The sequence below is a fragment of the Leptidea sinapis genome, chromosome 35, assembly GCF_905404315.1.
Source record: "Leptidea sinapis chromosome 35, ilLepSina1.1, whole genome shotgun sequence".
NCBI classification, from domain to species: Eukaryota; Metazoa; Arthropoda; class Insecta; order Lepidoptera; family Pieridae; genus Leptidea; species Leptidea sinapis.
This window is the reverse complement of record NC_066299.1, coordinates 3,665,488-3,683,218: the sequence shown is the minus strand read 5'-3', so window position 1 is coordinate 3,683,218 and position 17,731 is coordinate 3,665,488. Positions and strand designations below refer to the sequence as shown.

Here is a 17,731-nt window from a genome sequence, read left to right as displayed (position 1 = left end):
TGAATTAAAATTGCTTCCTTTTATTAATATTTATCATGCCGTAATAACGAATATTGTTATTGCAAATATCGAAAAAAATATTTGTCATAAAAAGTATTTTAAATCTTATGTTTTCTCACTATATAGTCAGCCACTGACCACTAGTGAAGCTGACTCTTAGTACTAGACTGATTTTTAAATCTTATGTTTTCTCGCAGAACTTATTGTCCATACCTACACATCACTATATAGTGAGTTGGCAGATACCAATCGCTAGTAAAGCTGACTTTTTAAACGTATATTGTATCGTAGCACTTACTATCAATGCCAACACATCACTAGGTAGTGAGGTGGCAGAAACCGATCACTAGTGAAGCTTGCTCTTAGTATTAAACTGACTTTTGAATCTTATATGTTGTCATAACACTTATTGTCCATGCCTACACATCACTAGGTAGTGAGGTGGCAGAAACCGATCGCTAGTGTAGCTGACTCTTTGTACTAAACCCATAGTGTAAGTAGGGGGAATCCGCCCCATCTCGTGTCCCACTTCCAGTACCGCTGCCGCCACTTGGGCACTTCAACGCTGAACGCAGTTCTGATGCCATCTCTGAACAAAGCGACGCCTGGGCGAACAAAAACAAAGTACAATACAGGAATACTTGTTGAATATTTTGTAGCTAGAAAAAGTTTACCTCCTCCTTCTGTTGTTCAGCCAGCAATGAAAACAGAGTAATTATCATTATTAGTATTAAAACATAAACCATTCTAAAATGCATGCATAGCACTGAGTACTGATGCTAATTGTGATTGAAATAATTAAAATTCTCACAGACACTCGGGCCGAACTAAGTTTAGCGATTTCCATTTTGAATATTACTTTTTCTCTAGCAAATATGAAAGGTTCTCAAAACGAAATCTAGCGTGTATAATTCATTTGTATGCAATGTAATATTTGAGGAAATGAAACGTTAAATTCTAGCAGCTTTCAAATCTAACGATGAACAAATATGAATGCGTCGTGCCGTTTTAAATTCAATGAATTTTGTCGATGCAACAGAATATCAAAAGTCGGATATTGTTTCGCATTTACCTATTGTAGTTAATAATTTCACTTAAACATTTCACAACAAAGTTAAATGATCTTTAATTTCGTGATGATGACAACGGGCTACCAAACTGAATTAATTAATTATTTCAATTGTTCCGTATATTATTAACTCGAACTATTAACTCTTTCATTTCACAATGGACTGTATAATATAAGTTATTATACAGTTCATTGTGAATAGGCAATAAAGGCATAAAAAGGCATTTATTTTCTTAAAATTGATTCCTTTAGAATTCTTTTTGGTGTCATTTCTAATATACGAGATGCTACTACCGCTTCGGAAACAAATAGTGCTCTGAATGAGAAGAAGTGGCGCAAGAAGAGACCACAATATTCTTTTTTTGCGCTCTTTATAATAGAATAAACAATATTGTACTGTCATTGCTATTGCTAGAAAATAATCATAATCTAGTCCCAGGCTGTCCGATTACTTTGATATTCAGCTGTGGAGTAGTAGGATTTACAGAGACATTCTTTAATGAAATATTTAAATTTATTTATAGATAGCGCCATAGTATACACTATATATTAATTTTTGAAACGAATAAAAGAGTTTTCTGGATTATGCCTTAGTTTCAATCTTGGAAGATAAAATACACCACAAAAAATTTCAGATTGATAAATTAAAAATGAGCGTAAGATATAGCAATTACTTAAAGATTCATATTTCGTTAACTGACAGACTGACAGAAATTGAGCGAACTAACTATAGTTGATATTTATGTGACGATGACAACGAGTTAGCGGTTCACTTGATGTTAAAGTGATCGACGCAGCATATATTCCTTATATAAATGTTAATGTTATATTTACAATAAAACACAAAATTATATACTCTTATGTCATAAAACACACGTAAAAAGCTAGCAATCTATTGACAAATTTGTTACCTAACCTGATTAAAAGTAAACCTAAAACAAATAAAATAATCAGTGAAAATATTAAGTTAAACAAGTACATAAATATAATTTTAATATAAAATGTTGCTTACTCGTTCATCAACCGCAACCTTCCGAGATTTCCAAACGAACTCGCAGACAGCAATGACGCAGGCAACTCCCATTCCTCCCATTAGTACTACGAAAACGCCCCCCACATTAGCTAAACCTAGCTCGTTGGCAGTTGAAGATGATTTTGATGTTTCATCCTAAATAAAAATAAATGGATGTTAAATTAAACTCTATGCCGTATTGCATAAACATAATATAAAAATGATTATTCTAATTTAGATATATTTCATTTGTCGAAATATAAACAATATCTAATAAAAAAAAGCACACATACACACGAACATACTCACACATAACACATCACAGGAATTGAATAAAAAAAGATTACAAATAGTGAATTTAAAACGGAACAATCTATCTATATCTATTCTATCACTTTAACATTAATTTGACATGAACAATTTTATAAAACAATTGCTCCCAAACATAATGAATAATTAACAGGATAAAATTTTTCCAATTCTGTCTTTTGAAATTATTCAGTGAAAATAAAAAATATATTAATCATTCAAATAGGACTATGTAAACCAGATAAATGAGAATACAACTTTCGTGTAGAGGATTCCGTGTGATAAATGATAAATGACTTTCTTAATGATACCACAGATTGGGAATGGAGCGACCGCCCTCAGGCTATTAAATAATAAGTTTAATTGTACAATGTTACTTTGTAAATGTTACTTTAATTGTAAAACATACTTTTGATGAAAAAAAAAGCCCGCTGAGTTTGTTGCGCCCATTCTTCTCAGGCCTGAGGCATTCAATTTGGAATGGGTGGTAGTTTTTTTTTTTTGACTTTCAATAAGTGATTTCACATCCTATTTTGAATAAAAATATTTGAATTTGAATTTGATAAATATTCAACAATAATTACGGCAGCGATACTTGCAATAAACTCTCATTTATAATTTTTTAAATCTCTGATTGCCTTGCCTAACATTTCTGAGTTCCTGTATTTGACAACGACTTACATAAATTAAAAAATGAACAAAGTTTCAAATGAATAGGTCTAGTACATTCGGAGTAAGTTTGATAGACAAGAAGCTTTGACAGACAGACATACACATGAGTGACCCTATTAGGGCTCGTTTTTTTTACTGGAATATATGGAATCCCTAAATGACTTTTTCACGTCTTCACTCGATAATACTATTTCACTATATCATCATCATCATCATCAGCCGGAAGACGTACTCTGCTAGACAAAGGCCTGCCCCAAAGATTTCCAAAATGATTTCTAAATTTAAAAATTTCACTAAACAAAGACAGTTTATTTAGTAGACTAAACCCTCACTCCACAAAATATCCTATTTTTCTTATGATAGTGGCCTATTTTAGAACATAAACCTACAAAGAAATAAATTTTACATATGATTCTAAACTTTTATTCTAAACTTGTCCATTGCCAAAATTGTAGGTCATATAAAGAGGTCATGAACCCACCCTACAAGATCCACCTCCGCGTTTCTCCTTCCACCATTTTGTTTTCAAAATGTGCAGTTTCCCTTCTTCTTGCAGTTTTAATACTGCGCCACTTATAGCGGTACGGTACGGTGAATCTACAAAGAGAAATTCTTGTTTAATAGCCCTAATAAACATTCTGGCATTGCGAATATTTTACTTTTGCTACTTCAGCTGTAAGCCGAGTATTATTACACTTTTCTCAGTAGGGTAAGCACTGAGCATTATGCGATTTTGAGTGTTTTTTGAGCAAATAATTATTCTTGATTTTCCTTAAGGATGAATAAAAGGCTTTTTTATTTTTATTTATTTATTTATATTAGATGCAGCACCTTACAAACTAATTTATTTTGTATAATATTACAGCCATTGAATAAATACTCTGTTCTTCTCATGATTTGGTAAATTGAGCAATTTTAAAAATACATTTATATATACGATTCAAAAGCGCTTAATTTAAACCTTTATTGATTTTGACTTTCACTTTGACTTTGACAGCCATTGAATAAATACACTGTTCATCTCATGATTTGGTAAATTTAGCAATTTTAAAGAGACATTTATATATGATTCAAAAGCGCTTAATTTAAACCTATTTGAATTTGACTTTAACTTCGACTTTGACCAACGATGAAGCTAAAATTGTGCTTACATTGTCTTTAAGCACACTTTAGGCGTACCGCTATCAGATTGCGAATGATACCTACGTCCCCTGAGGTGCAAAGCTGCCACACCGCGGCGTGGCGCCATTGCCATCCTCCTCTACCGCCGCACGACGCAACGGGCTCGGATTACAAAATAATTTATTGCTGTTCAAGTGTTTGGGTTTGTTTATAAAAACGAAATAATATTTAGTTAAGATTATTAGTCATTCGTCATTATTAGTTATTCAAGTGTTTGGGTTTGTTTATAAAAACGAAATAATATTTAGTTAAGTTTAATAGATTTTAATAAATGAAATATTATATTATTACTATGCAACAAAGAAACATACAGGAAATTGTGTTGTATCTCAACCAGTAATAGTTATAGTCCCACGAGGATGTTGTCTATAAAGCATGTACGAAATTATTGAAATAATATGCCTTCTTTTTCCGCGATATTCAATAAACATGATTCTACCCTAATAACTATTATTTTATCTTATTGTTATATTCATTTACTAAAGAAAAGTAATGACTTTTCTTAAAAGTAATAACATTTAAATAAAAAGGATTGTCTGGTTTTATGAAAACACGGTAAAAGTGAAACTTTTTTTCACATTATAGACATTTAACTAAAAATTTTTGGAATAATATTTACATTAAACATTGACAAAAACAAACAACAAAATAGCGTGGAGCACTGGCACAAATGAGTAATAGTTTATACACTGCACGGTCAGCTGCTGCGAACGCGTCACGCGACATGCAACACACAGACGAAACAGTTTGAGACGATGTTATAAAAGTTTCACTTTAAAATACTTTTATGGATTTCAACGGTGGAATTGTATCGTTTATTATTATTTTATTAAACCCGACGTTTCGTGACCTTTGTAGACCACGTTTTCAGGGAGACTGTTGTTGACATGAGTCGAGATAATATTTGTCGTAGTACTCATTATGACGTTTAGTACTATTTGTTACCTTGGAGGTGGTATATTTGCTGTAGACAGAAGGTTTTTGGCTAAATTTACTGATTTAAGTAATATTTGAAAAAAAAAATATTAAAAGAAATGATATTATAAAACGCTTACATGGTTTACAAATAGTCCATTATAGTATAAAGTTTTAGCTTTAGAATAAACCAAGAAAATGCAAAATCTTGACTGTATCGCCGATAACACTGTCAGTAGAATAATAATTTCGAAGGTTTCAGAATGTTAAGCAGCCTCGAAAAGAATTGCGGGAAACGTTTGTACTTCCGAATAAACCAATCTTATGCAAAATGTCAATTTGTTAACATTTTGCATATTCTTGGTTTATTCTCAGGTAAAACTTTATATTTTTAGCTTATTTGTAAGGCCGTTAGTATGTGGTTAGACAATTTACAATTATTTCAATAAAATATTAATTTCTGTATACATACTTGGAGGCATGGCAATCCCGTAGCCCTTAGAATCCAACATTCCACCGACTTGAGTCAAATCACAATTTCTCTCTACTACGTACTCAATGGTCGTAGATTCCATCAGATAAGCGTAGGCCCCCTTTCCTCTCATCACCCTTTCTTCCCCCTCTTTATTGCTGCTTGCAAATACTGATGGTCGGGCTGATTCCATAAATGACCACATCCTTTGGTATGTAGAAAAGTTTGAATCCTAATAAAAACAATTTTCTTGTACTATCTACTAAGTCACGAATTATTGTCATCATATTTTGTATTTGATTCATATATTCTGTCTTATTAATTAACGCGTTGTAAGGTTACTCCAAGATTAAAATTACTTCTTCCTGTCATGTAATTCTGTAGTGACAAAGGTAATATAAAGAGAAAAAGTTTTAAATTTGGAATAACTTTACTTCGCGTTTATTAATAACATAGATTGTGTTGAAGAAAAAATGTAGACTTTGATTTCTGAGTAGATAATATTTCCAACAAGTTTATAGTTTTTAGTTGACACGTATACTCATTAATAAAATAATGTTGCAATACATCTTTTAATATATAAATCCAGTGTCCTGATGTTTGTTTCCAGTGAACTCCAAAACTAATTAACGGATTTTAATGGGGATTACTTTATGGAGTACAGTTTAGTCCAACTTGAGAGATAGGATAGTTTTTATTTCGATTTGGGAATTTTATTTCAAATATTTTTTTTTGTATAGACATATTTTCTATGAGAGAATTTATTGACGCACGGTTTAACAGTTCTGATGTGAAACAATTTCTCTATAACAACAGGGAGGATATTTTACGAAATAATTCTTGATGTTATTAAACATTATTGACAAATTCATAAAAAGAACACTATTTTATTTATTATATACAGAACAACGTCTGTCGGGTCAGCTAGTAATATTATATAAACGCCATTATTATTTAATTTTTTTATGAATTTAATAACCTACGTCTTTCTCTCCTTCTTTTTTCAATGTTTGTTAAAATGTGTAATGATTGCGACGTGCCAAGGTAAATTCTCGGTCCATTTCAATGTTTATAATATAAACTCTACATAACTTACCCTAAAGAAAGCAGCTGTAGATCCACCCTTTAATGCACCGTATTTGATTTTTGTTTGTTTTGCTAGATCTTCAGCACTTTCAATGGGTGAATCCATACGTTCCACTGTCAAGAAAGCTGCTAAGTTCGCAGTGTACGAGGATATCATAATCAATGTAAAGAACCACCACATTCCGGCGACCATTCGAGTTGAAACAGCTCTGAGTTAAACAGAAATATATGTTAACTAATTTAAATATATGAAAATTACAAAACACAACACCAGTTTACCAATAGGAGGGTCCTTTGCACAGGATGCCGGCTAGATTATCGCCACCATAACGGCGCCTATTTCTGCCGTGAAGCAGTAACATGTTAGCATTACTGTGTTTCGGTCTAAAGGGCGCCGTAGCTAGTGAAATTACTGGGCAAATGAGACTTAACATCTTATGTCTCAAGATGACGAGCACAATTGTAGTGCCGTTCAGAATTATAGGTTTTTCCTATGTGTATCCCGAGCGGCACTGCATTGTAATGAGCAGAGCATATCAATTACTATCAGCTAAACGCTCGTCTCGTCACTTACTGTCATGAAAAAAAAAAACAAAGTTTATTTTAATTTACTCAAAAACCAGAGATACATAAGTATGTAGTATATTTTTAATTCTTATATGACTCGTTCTAATTCTGATACTATACTGGAAATGATAATTGAGCGCTAAATGGCTTGTTCTATACAACTAAATGAATTTGTAATAGCAATGTAATTAAACTATATTATGTTTAACTTGATGCAGCAAGCTATGGATACTACAGAAGCTCAGTGTCATGTGTGCATATTACCTGCATCTCTCTCTCAAACCAAGTAATTATCAACTATATAACAGTTCGTTTAACAATCAACTGAAAACCAAGGCATGTTGAAATTGCCAACACGTATCATTCTATTTAAATTGGTTTAAGCGGTCACCGAAGCTTGAAGTTCACAAAGGGCTGCGGTCGCTTTGTACCTAATTAGTTGGGACTACATAGGCAACTTAATAATCAATTCAGATTTTCATTTTATAAACATATTGTTCAACATCAACAAGTTTTTACTGGAACAAAGCTCCATATCGCACGTTCTAACGAGAAGAGAAAAAAGTAAATAGCATATGACACGAAAAAGTGTTGTAACACTATCGCTTTCCGCCTGCAGGAAAGAAGAAGATAGAGAAAGAGAAATTAAAACGTCAACTGCCACAGTACATTTTTGCTATCTGTACCAGGCGGACATAAATGAAATAGATTATAAAGAAGACTTATTCCAAGCTGTTCTAGAAAGTGTCAATATATCACAGAACTACAATGATTCATTTAACTTCTTGTGCTGCTGCTATATTTTCGCGACAATACAAAGAACCATGTTGAAATCCGCCCCAGAACCAATAATTATTTAAATATTTTATTCAATTAGTAGCAAATATTCTTTCAATGTCAAACAGAATTGTATCTGACGAATTATAATGATGGCCGATATATTTGATCCATAGACAACATACTATCATAAGAATCGATTGAAAACATCTGATAATTTTTTTGAATAATGCTATATAAGTGTCAGTTTTATAAATAATGTCTGAAGGGAATCTATAGGTAATTTAACATATTTCAAGCATTTTTTAATTGCTGACGGTACTGCGGTGTATGATGTATCGACGCAGAACAATATCATTTTATTCTTATCGCGACACGTTTGGACCGACAATTCGTCATATCATTAATTATATATGCCATAAATCTTTTTTGCCGAAATTACTTTTTGAACTTTGCTTCCACCGAATCTCACATTGTTTTTTAATTAAAATCCTAAAAGGTCCCGATAGCTCAAACATAATTGTCATTGAAGATTTATTAACCTGCGCTAAACTTGACTAAAGTATTAATGTTAGTTTGAAGTTCTGATGATTAAATTTGGATACAATTTAGAAGCTCCCTTTGTGGAGTTCAACTTTCGGTGAATGTGCTTGTTTCCGTGTCCATTGATTTGACTTACTTCGGCGCGATATCCGAACCTTGCTGCATCAATGATCCAATGGTGAACCAGAGCGAGTTCAACAGTGTAAACTGATTCTCCAACACTGGCGGCTCATCAATACAGTTCCTGGGACTGTCCCACTCGTACGGACTGAACCTGTTCCCAAATACATCTTCATCATTTTCTTTTCCAAATAGATTAGAGGAACTTTAATAAAGGCATCAACCAATATATTAGAACGAATAGATGTGCTTCATAACAATTTGTTACAGCTAATTAAAGTTTAGAAGCACACTCCGCGGTGGATAATTTCGAATAAGGTCAAGGTAAAACTAGTTTAAGCAATCAATTTTTTCTTCGGGTGCAAATGTAAATTGCTATCTTATTCTCCTGTGGACTTCGCTGTGGTCACCATAATCGATATCAGACACAATCATGGTTGTTTCTAATACCAGGAATCGATTCTGTGTTTTATCTTACTTGGGCAAAAAGTCACAGCTCTGTTGCATAAGTGATCCAATTGCGAACCACAAGCAATTTGCTAGTGAAAATATATTCTCCATCTTTTCACCTTCAGTTGTTCGTGTTTCGTGCCATTCGTACGGAGTAAACCTATTGGATTGGTTAACAGTATATACATATTGATCTTCACATTCTATTAAATTAACAATTAAATACTTTGAAACAATAAGGTTCAGACTGTAGAATCTGAAAATTTTTACATAACATCTCGAGCTATTTAATAATCGCCTCGCGGATTAATATCAGCTTGCGATTAGATATTTAATGACGTGACCTAAATTGTATTCCATGCTGCTCTTCATTCCAAAATCTATTATTTGATTAGCTAGCTTGCTAGTAAACTAAATTTCGTTTACAATTTAGTATGAAACGCATGGTGAACATTTAGATTATTACACATATTACAGTCAGTAAATTATAATTGTCAATATAAAAATAAACTATAAACAGGAACAGTTTTAATTAAAGTTATACATTTTGAATGTTAAATAATGATTTGTGATTATAGTTTAAATTCGTTAAACATTCGATTTCGGCACATTAAAATCGCTAATTTAAACTGAGTAGAAAGGAGGATGGCGAGAATGGCCCCAATTAATTAAAAAGTTAAGGAAGCATCGTACAAGTACAAGTTTATATTATTTATAAACATAAGTTTATAAGATGTTTATACAAAAATTATTGAGGCGATTATATGGTAGTCAAAAGATATAAATTATTATAATTTATTAAAGAATATATCATCTTGCACTATCGTAACGTTTTGCGCAATTGATTATAGACATCTGCATTTTTTGTCATGACAAGTCATTTTTATATGGATGTTCCGACACCATCAAACTATCTATAACTACTCAAATCAATAATTCAGAAGTAAATCACAATAATTGTGAATTACAATAAGATTTAATAAGATTACTATCGTTTTTGATACTAAAATCAGTAGGTAAGTATCTTTAAAAGATTCGATACCTGCTTTAAAAAAGAATGAATTGTGAATCCTCAATTATTAGATGCTGGTCAACCTTACACATAAATATTATATTATCTTTAAGCAGGCAGTAATTAGGCATAGACATAAGATCCAAATTATTGATTGAACGATAGATATTGATTAATAATTTTAGGTTATATTTTACTTTTAGGCATATCTTCTTTCTCCCACTTTTTAGACTTACTAACGATTTGCTTTTTTCTTAGTTTAGTTACGTTCTACAATTATTATTAGTAAGTTTTCATGATGTACGCCACTTATTTTAGTAGGTCCCAAAATACATGCATTCTCGGCATCCTCCTTTACAAAGAATTACACCTGTGTAATTTTAATTGAAGTTTAAGTTGCATAATTACAGACATTTACATTATTTATTTAATTCAGACGTTACACTTTGTATTCAGATAGAGTTTATGGTAACTGTAGTTAACAGGACTCGGGAAAGTAATTATTGTCAGGTTGTTAATCATTGAGCTCCATCTGTTACCTCAGAGGTATTTGATGTGGGTAGATCAGTTTGGTCATTAATTAACTAACAGTGTTAGTTTTCACTGTCTGAAATTAAAGTTTTCCTTATAGTATTCGTTTTATAAGTAGTACGTGTTCTATTTCAAATTTAATTATTGTTTGCAATATTATGGATTTCTTTATAAATGTATTATAAGTGAAGTCCATCTATTTATTGACTCATCACGATATCTCTGCAAGCAACGGATTTTATGAAATTCCACCTGTAAGAGTTTTTTTATTATAAACAGAACAATGTCTGTCAGGTCTTGTGGTTGGAATTATGGGCGATCTTTTGTGATATTATGTTCAAATTAAATGTCTTAGTTGACGCATGAATAAAAATTTATTTACAATTAAACGGATGTAAGCTGGTAAAATGGGATTGTAAGTATATTCTTCATAGATCCGCCAGGAGGCACAAGTTAAAGGTTTCTTAATAGGTTGATTTGGGCAATTATTCGATACAAACATGATTATAACCTTAGCTTGTTCGTCATTTGGAATAACTACGACATTGCAATCGAAGAATTAATGATTCCACTTTGAAATTACACTTAAATATGCATTTCATTGAAACGTCCATGCAAGCAATATTTCCAAAGGCCTTGTATGGGATAAGTGCTGCAGAAATACAAAATTGTTGTTTGGGGTTAATGCATCTCTTGAATATCTCAATAATAATCTCTTGAATACATCAGACCACTTTGTAATACATTGATATTTCTGTAAGGTGATTTCAGGCAAACATTTATCCGTAGTTCCTCAGTCTGTTAATTTGTAAACACGTTGAAATTTATTAGAAATGTGCATGTCCGATTGCAAAGAGATTCATCAGATGAAAAATTCTCATATCAATTATTTGAAATTTGAAACGGAAAAGTTGCCGGTTGATCTAAGTTCAGAATAAACTTAACTGTCTTATAACTTTTGTAATTTAGTCTCATCAAAAGAAAAATTGATTTATAAGGTATTTTCGAATATTCAAATTACTTATCTGAATATTGCGAAGGATATAGAAATGACATGATCTATAGAATCTCTTAAAATTCTTTATAGAACGTTTTGAAATTATTACACAACATTGAATTCATATAGGAAAATGTAATAAATCTGAGTATTTGTATCTATACATATTATTATAATAAAATCTAATATTCGTTTGTTCAAAATATTTATTTCGCTACAGATAGTTTTGAAATTGTACTATTGTAAATAGTAGTAGGTGTTAGTAGTTCTACTGAGATGTAAGCAGTAATGACTTCCCGTAAGGATAATCTTACGCCTGTTTGTTCTTCTCTTCCATATATATTTTGATTCTGGACTAGCCTCCTCGAATATTTAATAATTGTTTCATTCCAATCAGTGTTCTGATTGATCACGGTCCCTTATTCGACTCGAGCTGACTTCAACCACACGAGCGTTACCTAACCAAGCAAGACAGCTCGGTCTGATTTAATACCCGCAAAAACTCAGCCTAAAGTAGTTTTCACTTCATAAGGTTACGTTACTTAAAATAATACGCTGAAGTGTTTCTTATTTGTGTGTGTTATTAGATACCTTTGTAACGCAGAACCAAAAATTGATTAAACACTTTTTATAGAAATAGTTACACTTACCTTGCCAGTATGAATAGAAGAACAGAAACTCCCAAGTATGCAGTTGCCATATAGATCCACACATCCAGTGATAATGGCGAAAGAAATGAGAATAGATTGGGTGGTTGTTTTATTGGCTTCCTGTACAATACTGATATACCAAGATTCATAAACGGCATTGTAAAGTCAACCACTTGCTCCCTGTTCAATATATAATGAATGTTAATTATATATCATAATCATTTCAAATAGTTCAACATTTGCTCTGTTGCGTTTCAATTTGAAGAGTTCGCCAGTGAAATAACAGCCACAAGATTTATAATCAAGCAGGCTAAAGATTAGCTGGCATTTTTGATATATGCTTTTAAATTATTAAAACTTTCGTGAGTCACTATTAAATTATTTATCAATACAGCTTTACTCACGTTTCATCGGTGTCGGTACCGACTAGTTTCGAACCGTTCGGAGGAGGATCGACCATTGGGAGGAACCTTTGCAAAGGATGCCGGCTAGATTATGGTACCACAATGGCGCCTATTTCTGCCGAGAAGCAGTTATGTATAAACATTACTGTGTTTCGGTCTGAAGGGCGCCGTAACTAGTGAAATTACTGTGCAAATGAGACTTAACATCTTATGTCTCAAGGTGACGCAGTTGTAGTAGTACCATTCAGAATTTTTGGGTTTTTCAAGAATCCTGAGCGGCATTGCATTGTAATGGGCATGGCGTATCTATTACTATCAGCTGAACGTCCTGCTCGTCTTGTCCCTTATTTTCATAAAAAAAAGGTTCTTCATCAGTGTGAGTGTGGTAGGTTCGCGAAAACGTCCCACCTCTTACTCACTCACCTTGATGAACAACCTCCGAATGGTTCGAGACTCGTCGGCACCGACACCGATGAAACGTGAGTAAAGCCGTATTAATAAATAATTTAAGATGCTTTTGTATTATATTTCTAAAGATTCCTTTTAAATATAAACCAGAAAACAAAACACAAATCATTTCTTGAGCCCCGAAAATAGTAAACGCAATAAGCATTACGAGGTAAATTTTAACAAGAAACTGACACGTTTCACGTAATGCCCCGAAAAAAGATAATCTCATTTACGAAAATGTTGAAATTTTTATACATACGAATGAGATTTGAAAAGGAATTAAACATAGGTCTCGAGTGTAGATGTTTGCATTAACGGGTAGCTTGAGGCAGTATCATTTATGAATACTCGCTTGAAATATGACGGCATATATTCAAGAGGATTTACTCTACATACAACGCGACCAGCGGAAGATTATGCTGGCCTTAGAGCTGTGTCGTGTTATATTATATTAATATGTTTCGCTTAATAAGCTTACGACATTAAGGAATTTTGTGAAGGGAAAATTGTGTGCTAGTTTTGCACTCAATGTTCAGTTCTAAGCTCGTAAATTTTTGATTATATTTCTATAGGCTCATTAAAAGTTACATGAAATTCTGTTGGTCTATTTACTTACCACCTATTACTAACTACAAAATAATAATAATTTGACGGAAAAACGGTCATATTCGAACAGGACAGGCTTTGTTCTGTAATCGAAACCGGAACATTCTCCGACAAGTTAGGAAAATATTGTTTAGGGAAATTTGGATTATTTTATGCATAAACATCCAATAGACAGTTAAACGTTAAAACGTGTTAAATTAAATAAAGAACAATTATTTAAAAAAAAATATCTTTTTTGATATTACTGCTTTAAACATTACAAAAATCTCACAATTTTCAATAAATTCATGAACGCAAGATTCGGCCGAAAGTTCGGTAGATTTTCTGCCGAAATTGATGTTGAAGGTAAAATTTTGACGAAACTTGTCGAAACTGATTCTTTGGTTGGACACTAGGCTAAGAGGCCATAAAACAATTATTATTATTTAAATAAAATATTACTTTAAAATATAGGCCAATTGGAGGTATGCGCCATTAAATCATAAAATTATAAGTAGAATATAAATGTATTATTTAATTATAAATTTGAACTTTAATTTTAGTGCATTCATTCTTATATTGATGATATACTAAAATATTAATAGTAAAATAATAAGTGAAAAGTCTTAACTTCTGTTAATTTCAATAAATTATTATAGAATGCATTTTATAGGCTGGATTTTGCATGTCTTTGAATAACTTAAACGTAAACATCTACAGTAAACCATACTTAGATATATTTTTTGACTCTAATTAATGCTATTCAAAAAGAATCTTATTAAATATCAACTAATATATACTCCTATTTTTTATTGTAAAATTATTATACTTTCATTTGTCAATTTTCATATATCATAATATTAGCATTAATTTAGATACTTACATTCAAGATCAGAAAAATAAAGAAATACAATTTGTCTTTTTAAGAGAATGCGACGTATACTTGTAATGGGCAGGCATGTTTAAAATGGCTTAGTTAAAATATTATATTGTCGATGTTCTGATGTGCATTGCTGTAAGTGTACCCAAATAGATAAACAAAAAATTCATATTTTAGTGTAGTATATATTATGTGTGTGTATATTTTTGACACTTTTTTTATATTACAAATATAGTGATAAGGCCGCCATTTGCACCATATTATGCTGTTATGATGTATGTTAATAGTTAAGTTATATTTTGTCAATGTGGTGTCAGAAAAGTGTTATAAATAAATCAATTAATGAACATCTTATAACTTACCTGTCGTACGTGATTGTAAGATCTGCAATAGCCATATCGGCTCTCTGTTCCAACAGCTCCCTTATCATTCCGTCCCACTCCTTAGTCTCTCTATTGAAAGAGCCATATCGACCGTCTGGGGCCAGTTTGAATGTGTAATTGAAGCCGAGAACTTTTGATATCTCGTGAATGAGATCGATCCCGTAGCCCTCGAACTGAGCGTTGCCAGTTAACTTCTCACTTGCTTCTTTTCGCATGCAGTACGGAGCACTCTAATGTAATAATAATAAAAATATATATTACTGAACAATTGTTCCCAGTATTGTCAAAATTTTGTGAGATTTTTGAGTGTAAATTCCGACAAGATTTGTCGCCAAACACTGGCACGAATCGGTCTCGTAACAGAGTTTGGCGAATCAAAATCTCCTGAAGACATCTCGTGTAGAGGCGTAACGCGTGTCGAATTGATTAAGAACAAATCTTGGCGGAACTCAAGAAAACTCACAAAATTTACATTATTATCGATTTTCCCGAAATAACGGCTAATTCAATAAACTTTTCCAATTATCATAAACAGCAACAACAAATCAAGTCAAATCAAATTAACAGAGTTTAACAGTTTAACAATATGGAACAATAATATCGTGTATGAGTGGGTAATTGGAATTTAGATGTCATACTAGCCAATGAAAATAATGTTACTATCTAATTCACTTTAATCCATTATTCAAAATATATTTTTGAGACGGCGAAAATAACTAAAAACCTGTTATGATTTTGTCATAAGTATATCTAACAGAAAAACATAATTGAATGGATATTTTATGGACTCGCAACAAAATTTAATCTCAATTTATATAATTATGTTTGTGAGGCACATTAACTACTTGTTTGGTTTTGCATGGACATAAAATATGTTTTGCCATCTTTACTATGTATTGTGTTTTTGATGAGTTTTATTACTCTGTTTGCCTCTGCACTCGCGAAAGTACAATCAAAGAGGATGTAAATACTCCGTTAGTTTAGTATGAAACGTGCAATGATTTGACATAAATTTGATATATTAATTACAGTATGGCGAAAGACGACGAAGTATAATCCGGCTAAGTTTAAAAGCGAACAGTTGCTGAGAGCGTAGTGGATTTCGGCTATCTCCGTTTTTTTACAAGGTTATAGCCGTCATCTGTCAATATATCAATGACTGCACGTTTCATACAATCGAGTGAATCGCTTTTTTCATTGCATTGACATGTGCATTGACGAATTTGATAATAAATGTCACAAAAAGACAATTTATCATGACAAAACGCACTGTCATGACACATCTCAATCAAAGTGTTTTCAAAAAAATGCAAATTATTGCAAAAATGCAAAAAATTCAATTTCAAGATTTGACCCATAACAAGCAAAGTCAGCATTAACCAGTAGAATATTGTAATAAGCATAACACTACCTACCTAATACCTAAGTAAAAAAATATGTAAAACGTGATTTGATTAATAAATCAAATCAAATCAAATCAAAAACATTTTTATTTCATAGGTTTATATTACACTTGAAATGTGTATTTTTTTTTTCATACAGCACATTCCTTCAGATTTCCTTAGAGAGGAATGAGCAAGAAACTCTGAGGTTGGTCTTTTCAAAACGGAATAGGCATTACAGGTTCTTATTGTCAATACAAATTATTTAAGTTACAATATATGCAAAGTGATGCAACAAAAATATTCAAACGTCAAAAACTAAATGGCTTAGACGAGTAAGTAAAAAAAAAAGGTAAATAAATAATTATCACAACAGTTATTGATTACAAATAGAGTTATTGAAATTAAAAGGCATAAAAGGCATTTATTTTCTCAAAATTGATTCCTTTAGAATTATTTTTGATGTCATTTCTAATATACTAGATGCTACTACCGCTTAGGAAACAAATAGCGCTCTGAGAGAGAAGACGCGGCGCAAGAAACTCTCCCAGCATTCTTCTTTTGCGCTCTTTTCAATAAAAATATATAATATTGTACAGTCATTTCTATCGCTATAAAATAATCACAATCTAGTCCCAGGCAGTCCGATCATTTAGATATTCAGCAGTGGAGTAATAGGATTTACGACAGAGCCACTTTTTTATAAAACATTTAAATTTATTTATAGATAATTCCTGAACAGTGGCTGGGACTTTATTATAGAAGTGTATACATTTACCCTTAAAGCTATTATGTATCTTATGAATTAACTGTAGATTGTAATAATTGATTGTAGAAACAGAGATATTTACCAAAATTGTGGTGACAACGAGAGTTTTATTCTGTAGTATTTCGACAATTTGTTTCTGATTTTCGCCGTACGATCTTGTGTAGTTGACACCTTCCGAAGAGTTCCAAGTGCCAGCTTTTTGCAAACCGTCTCGTGTCAGTTCGATAATGTCCAGGGAAAAATCGCTACGAAAACCTTGATGATCAAACTTTATAACTCCGGTCAGGCCTTTCATTTCTACCTGTTGATTATCAAATAAATAATACTATATGTAAGAATGTATTGATTGGGGAGGCAAGAAATAAATTAAGATAAATATTTTATTAAGTGTACCTATTACATTATCTCTGGAAGTGGTGTCGATGACGTCACATCGTCGCTTTGCTACGGTGTACAGAACAAGCATCACGAGGATATTATTATTACAAATAAAAAAAAACTTTGTACTATTTTT

At 32.0% G+C, this 17,731-nt stretch overlaps 1 protein-coding gene across 2 annotated transcripts in view; it reads right to left on the bottom strand.

Moving 5' to 3' along the window:
• Positions 1-473: 473 nt before the first annotated feature.
• LOC126975296 (glutamate receptor ionotropic, kainate 2) overlaps positions 474-17,731 on the bottom strand; it is a 66,141-nt gene continuing 48,883 nt past the window's right edge. The window contains exons 10-19 of one of the 2 annotated variants that reach the window (XM_050823108.1): positions 17,300-17,518; positions 15,046-15,296; positions 12,365-12,544; positions 9,203-9,334; positions 8,741-8,878; positions 6,728-6,926; positions 5,632-5,863; positions 3,544-3,659; positions 2,082-2,237; positions 474-683 (exon numbers count right to left, since the gene is read on the bottom strand). In XM_050823108.1, coding sequence (XP_050679065.1) covers positions 660-683; positions 2,082-2,237; positions 3,544-3,659; positions 5,632-5,863; positions 6,728-6,926; positions 8,741-8,878; positions 9,203-9,334; positions 12,365-12,544; positions 15,046-15,296; positions 17,300-17,518 — 1,647 coding nt within the window. In that variant the 3' untranslated portion in view covers positions 474-659. Of the gene's footprint in view, positions 684-2,081; positions 2,238-3,543; positions 3,660-5,631; positions 5,864-6,727; positions 6,927-8,736; positions 8,879-9,202; positions 9,335-12,364; positions 12,545-15,045; positions 15,297-17,299; positions 17,519-17,731 lie in introns of those variants that run through there. The other variant, XM_050823109.1, reaches the window with a different exon arrangement.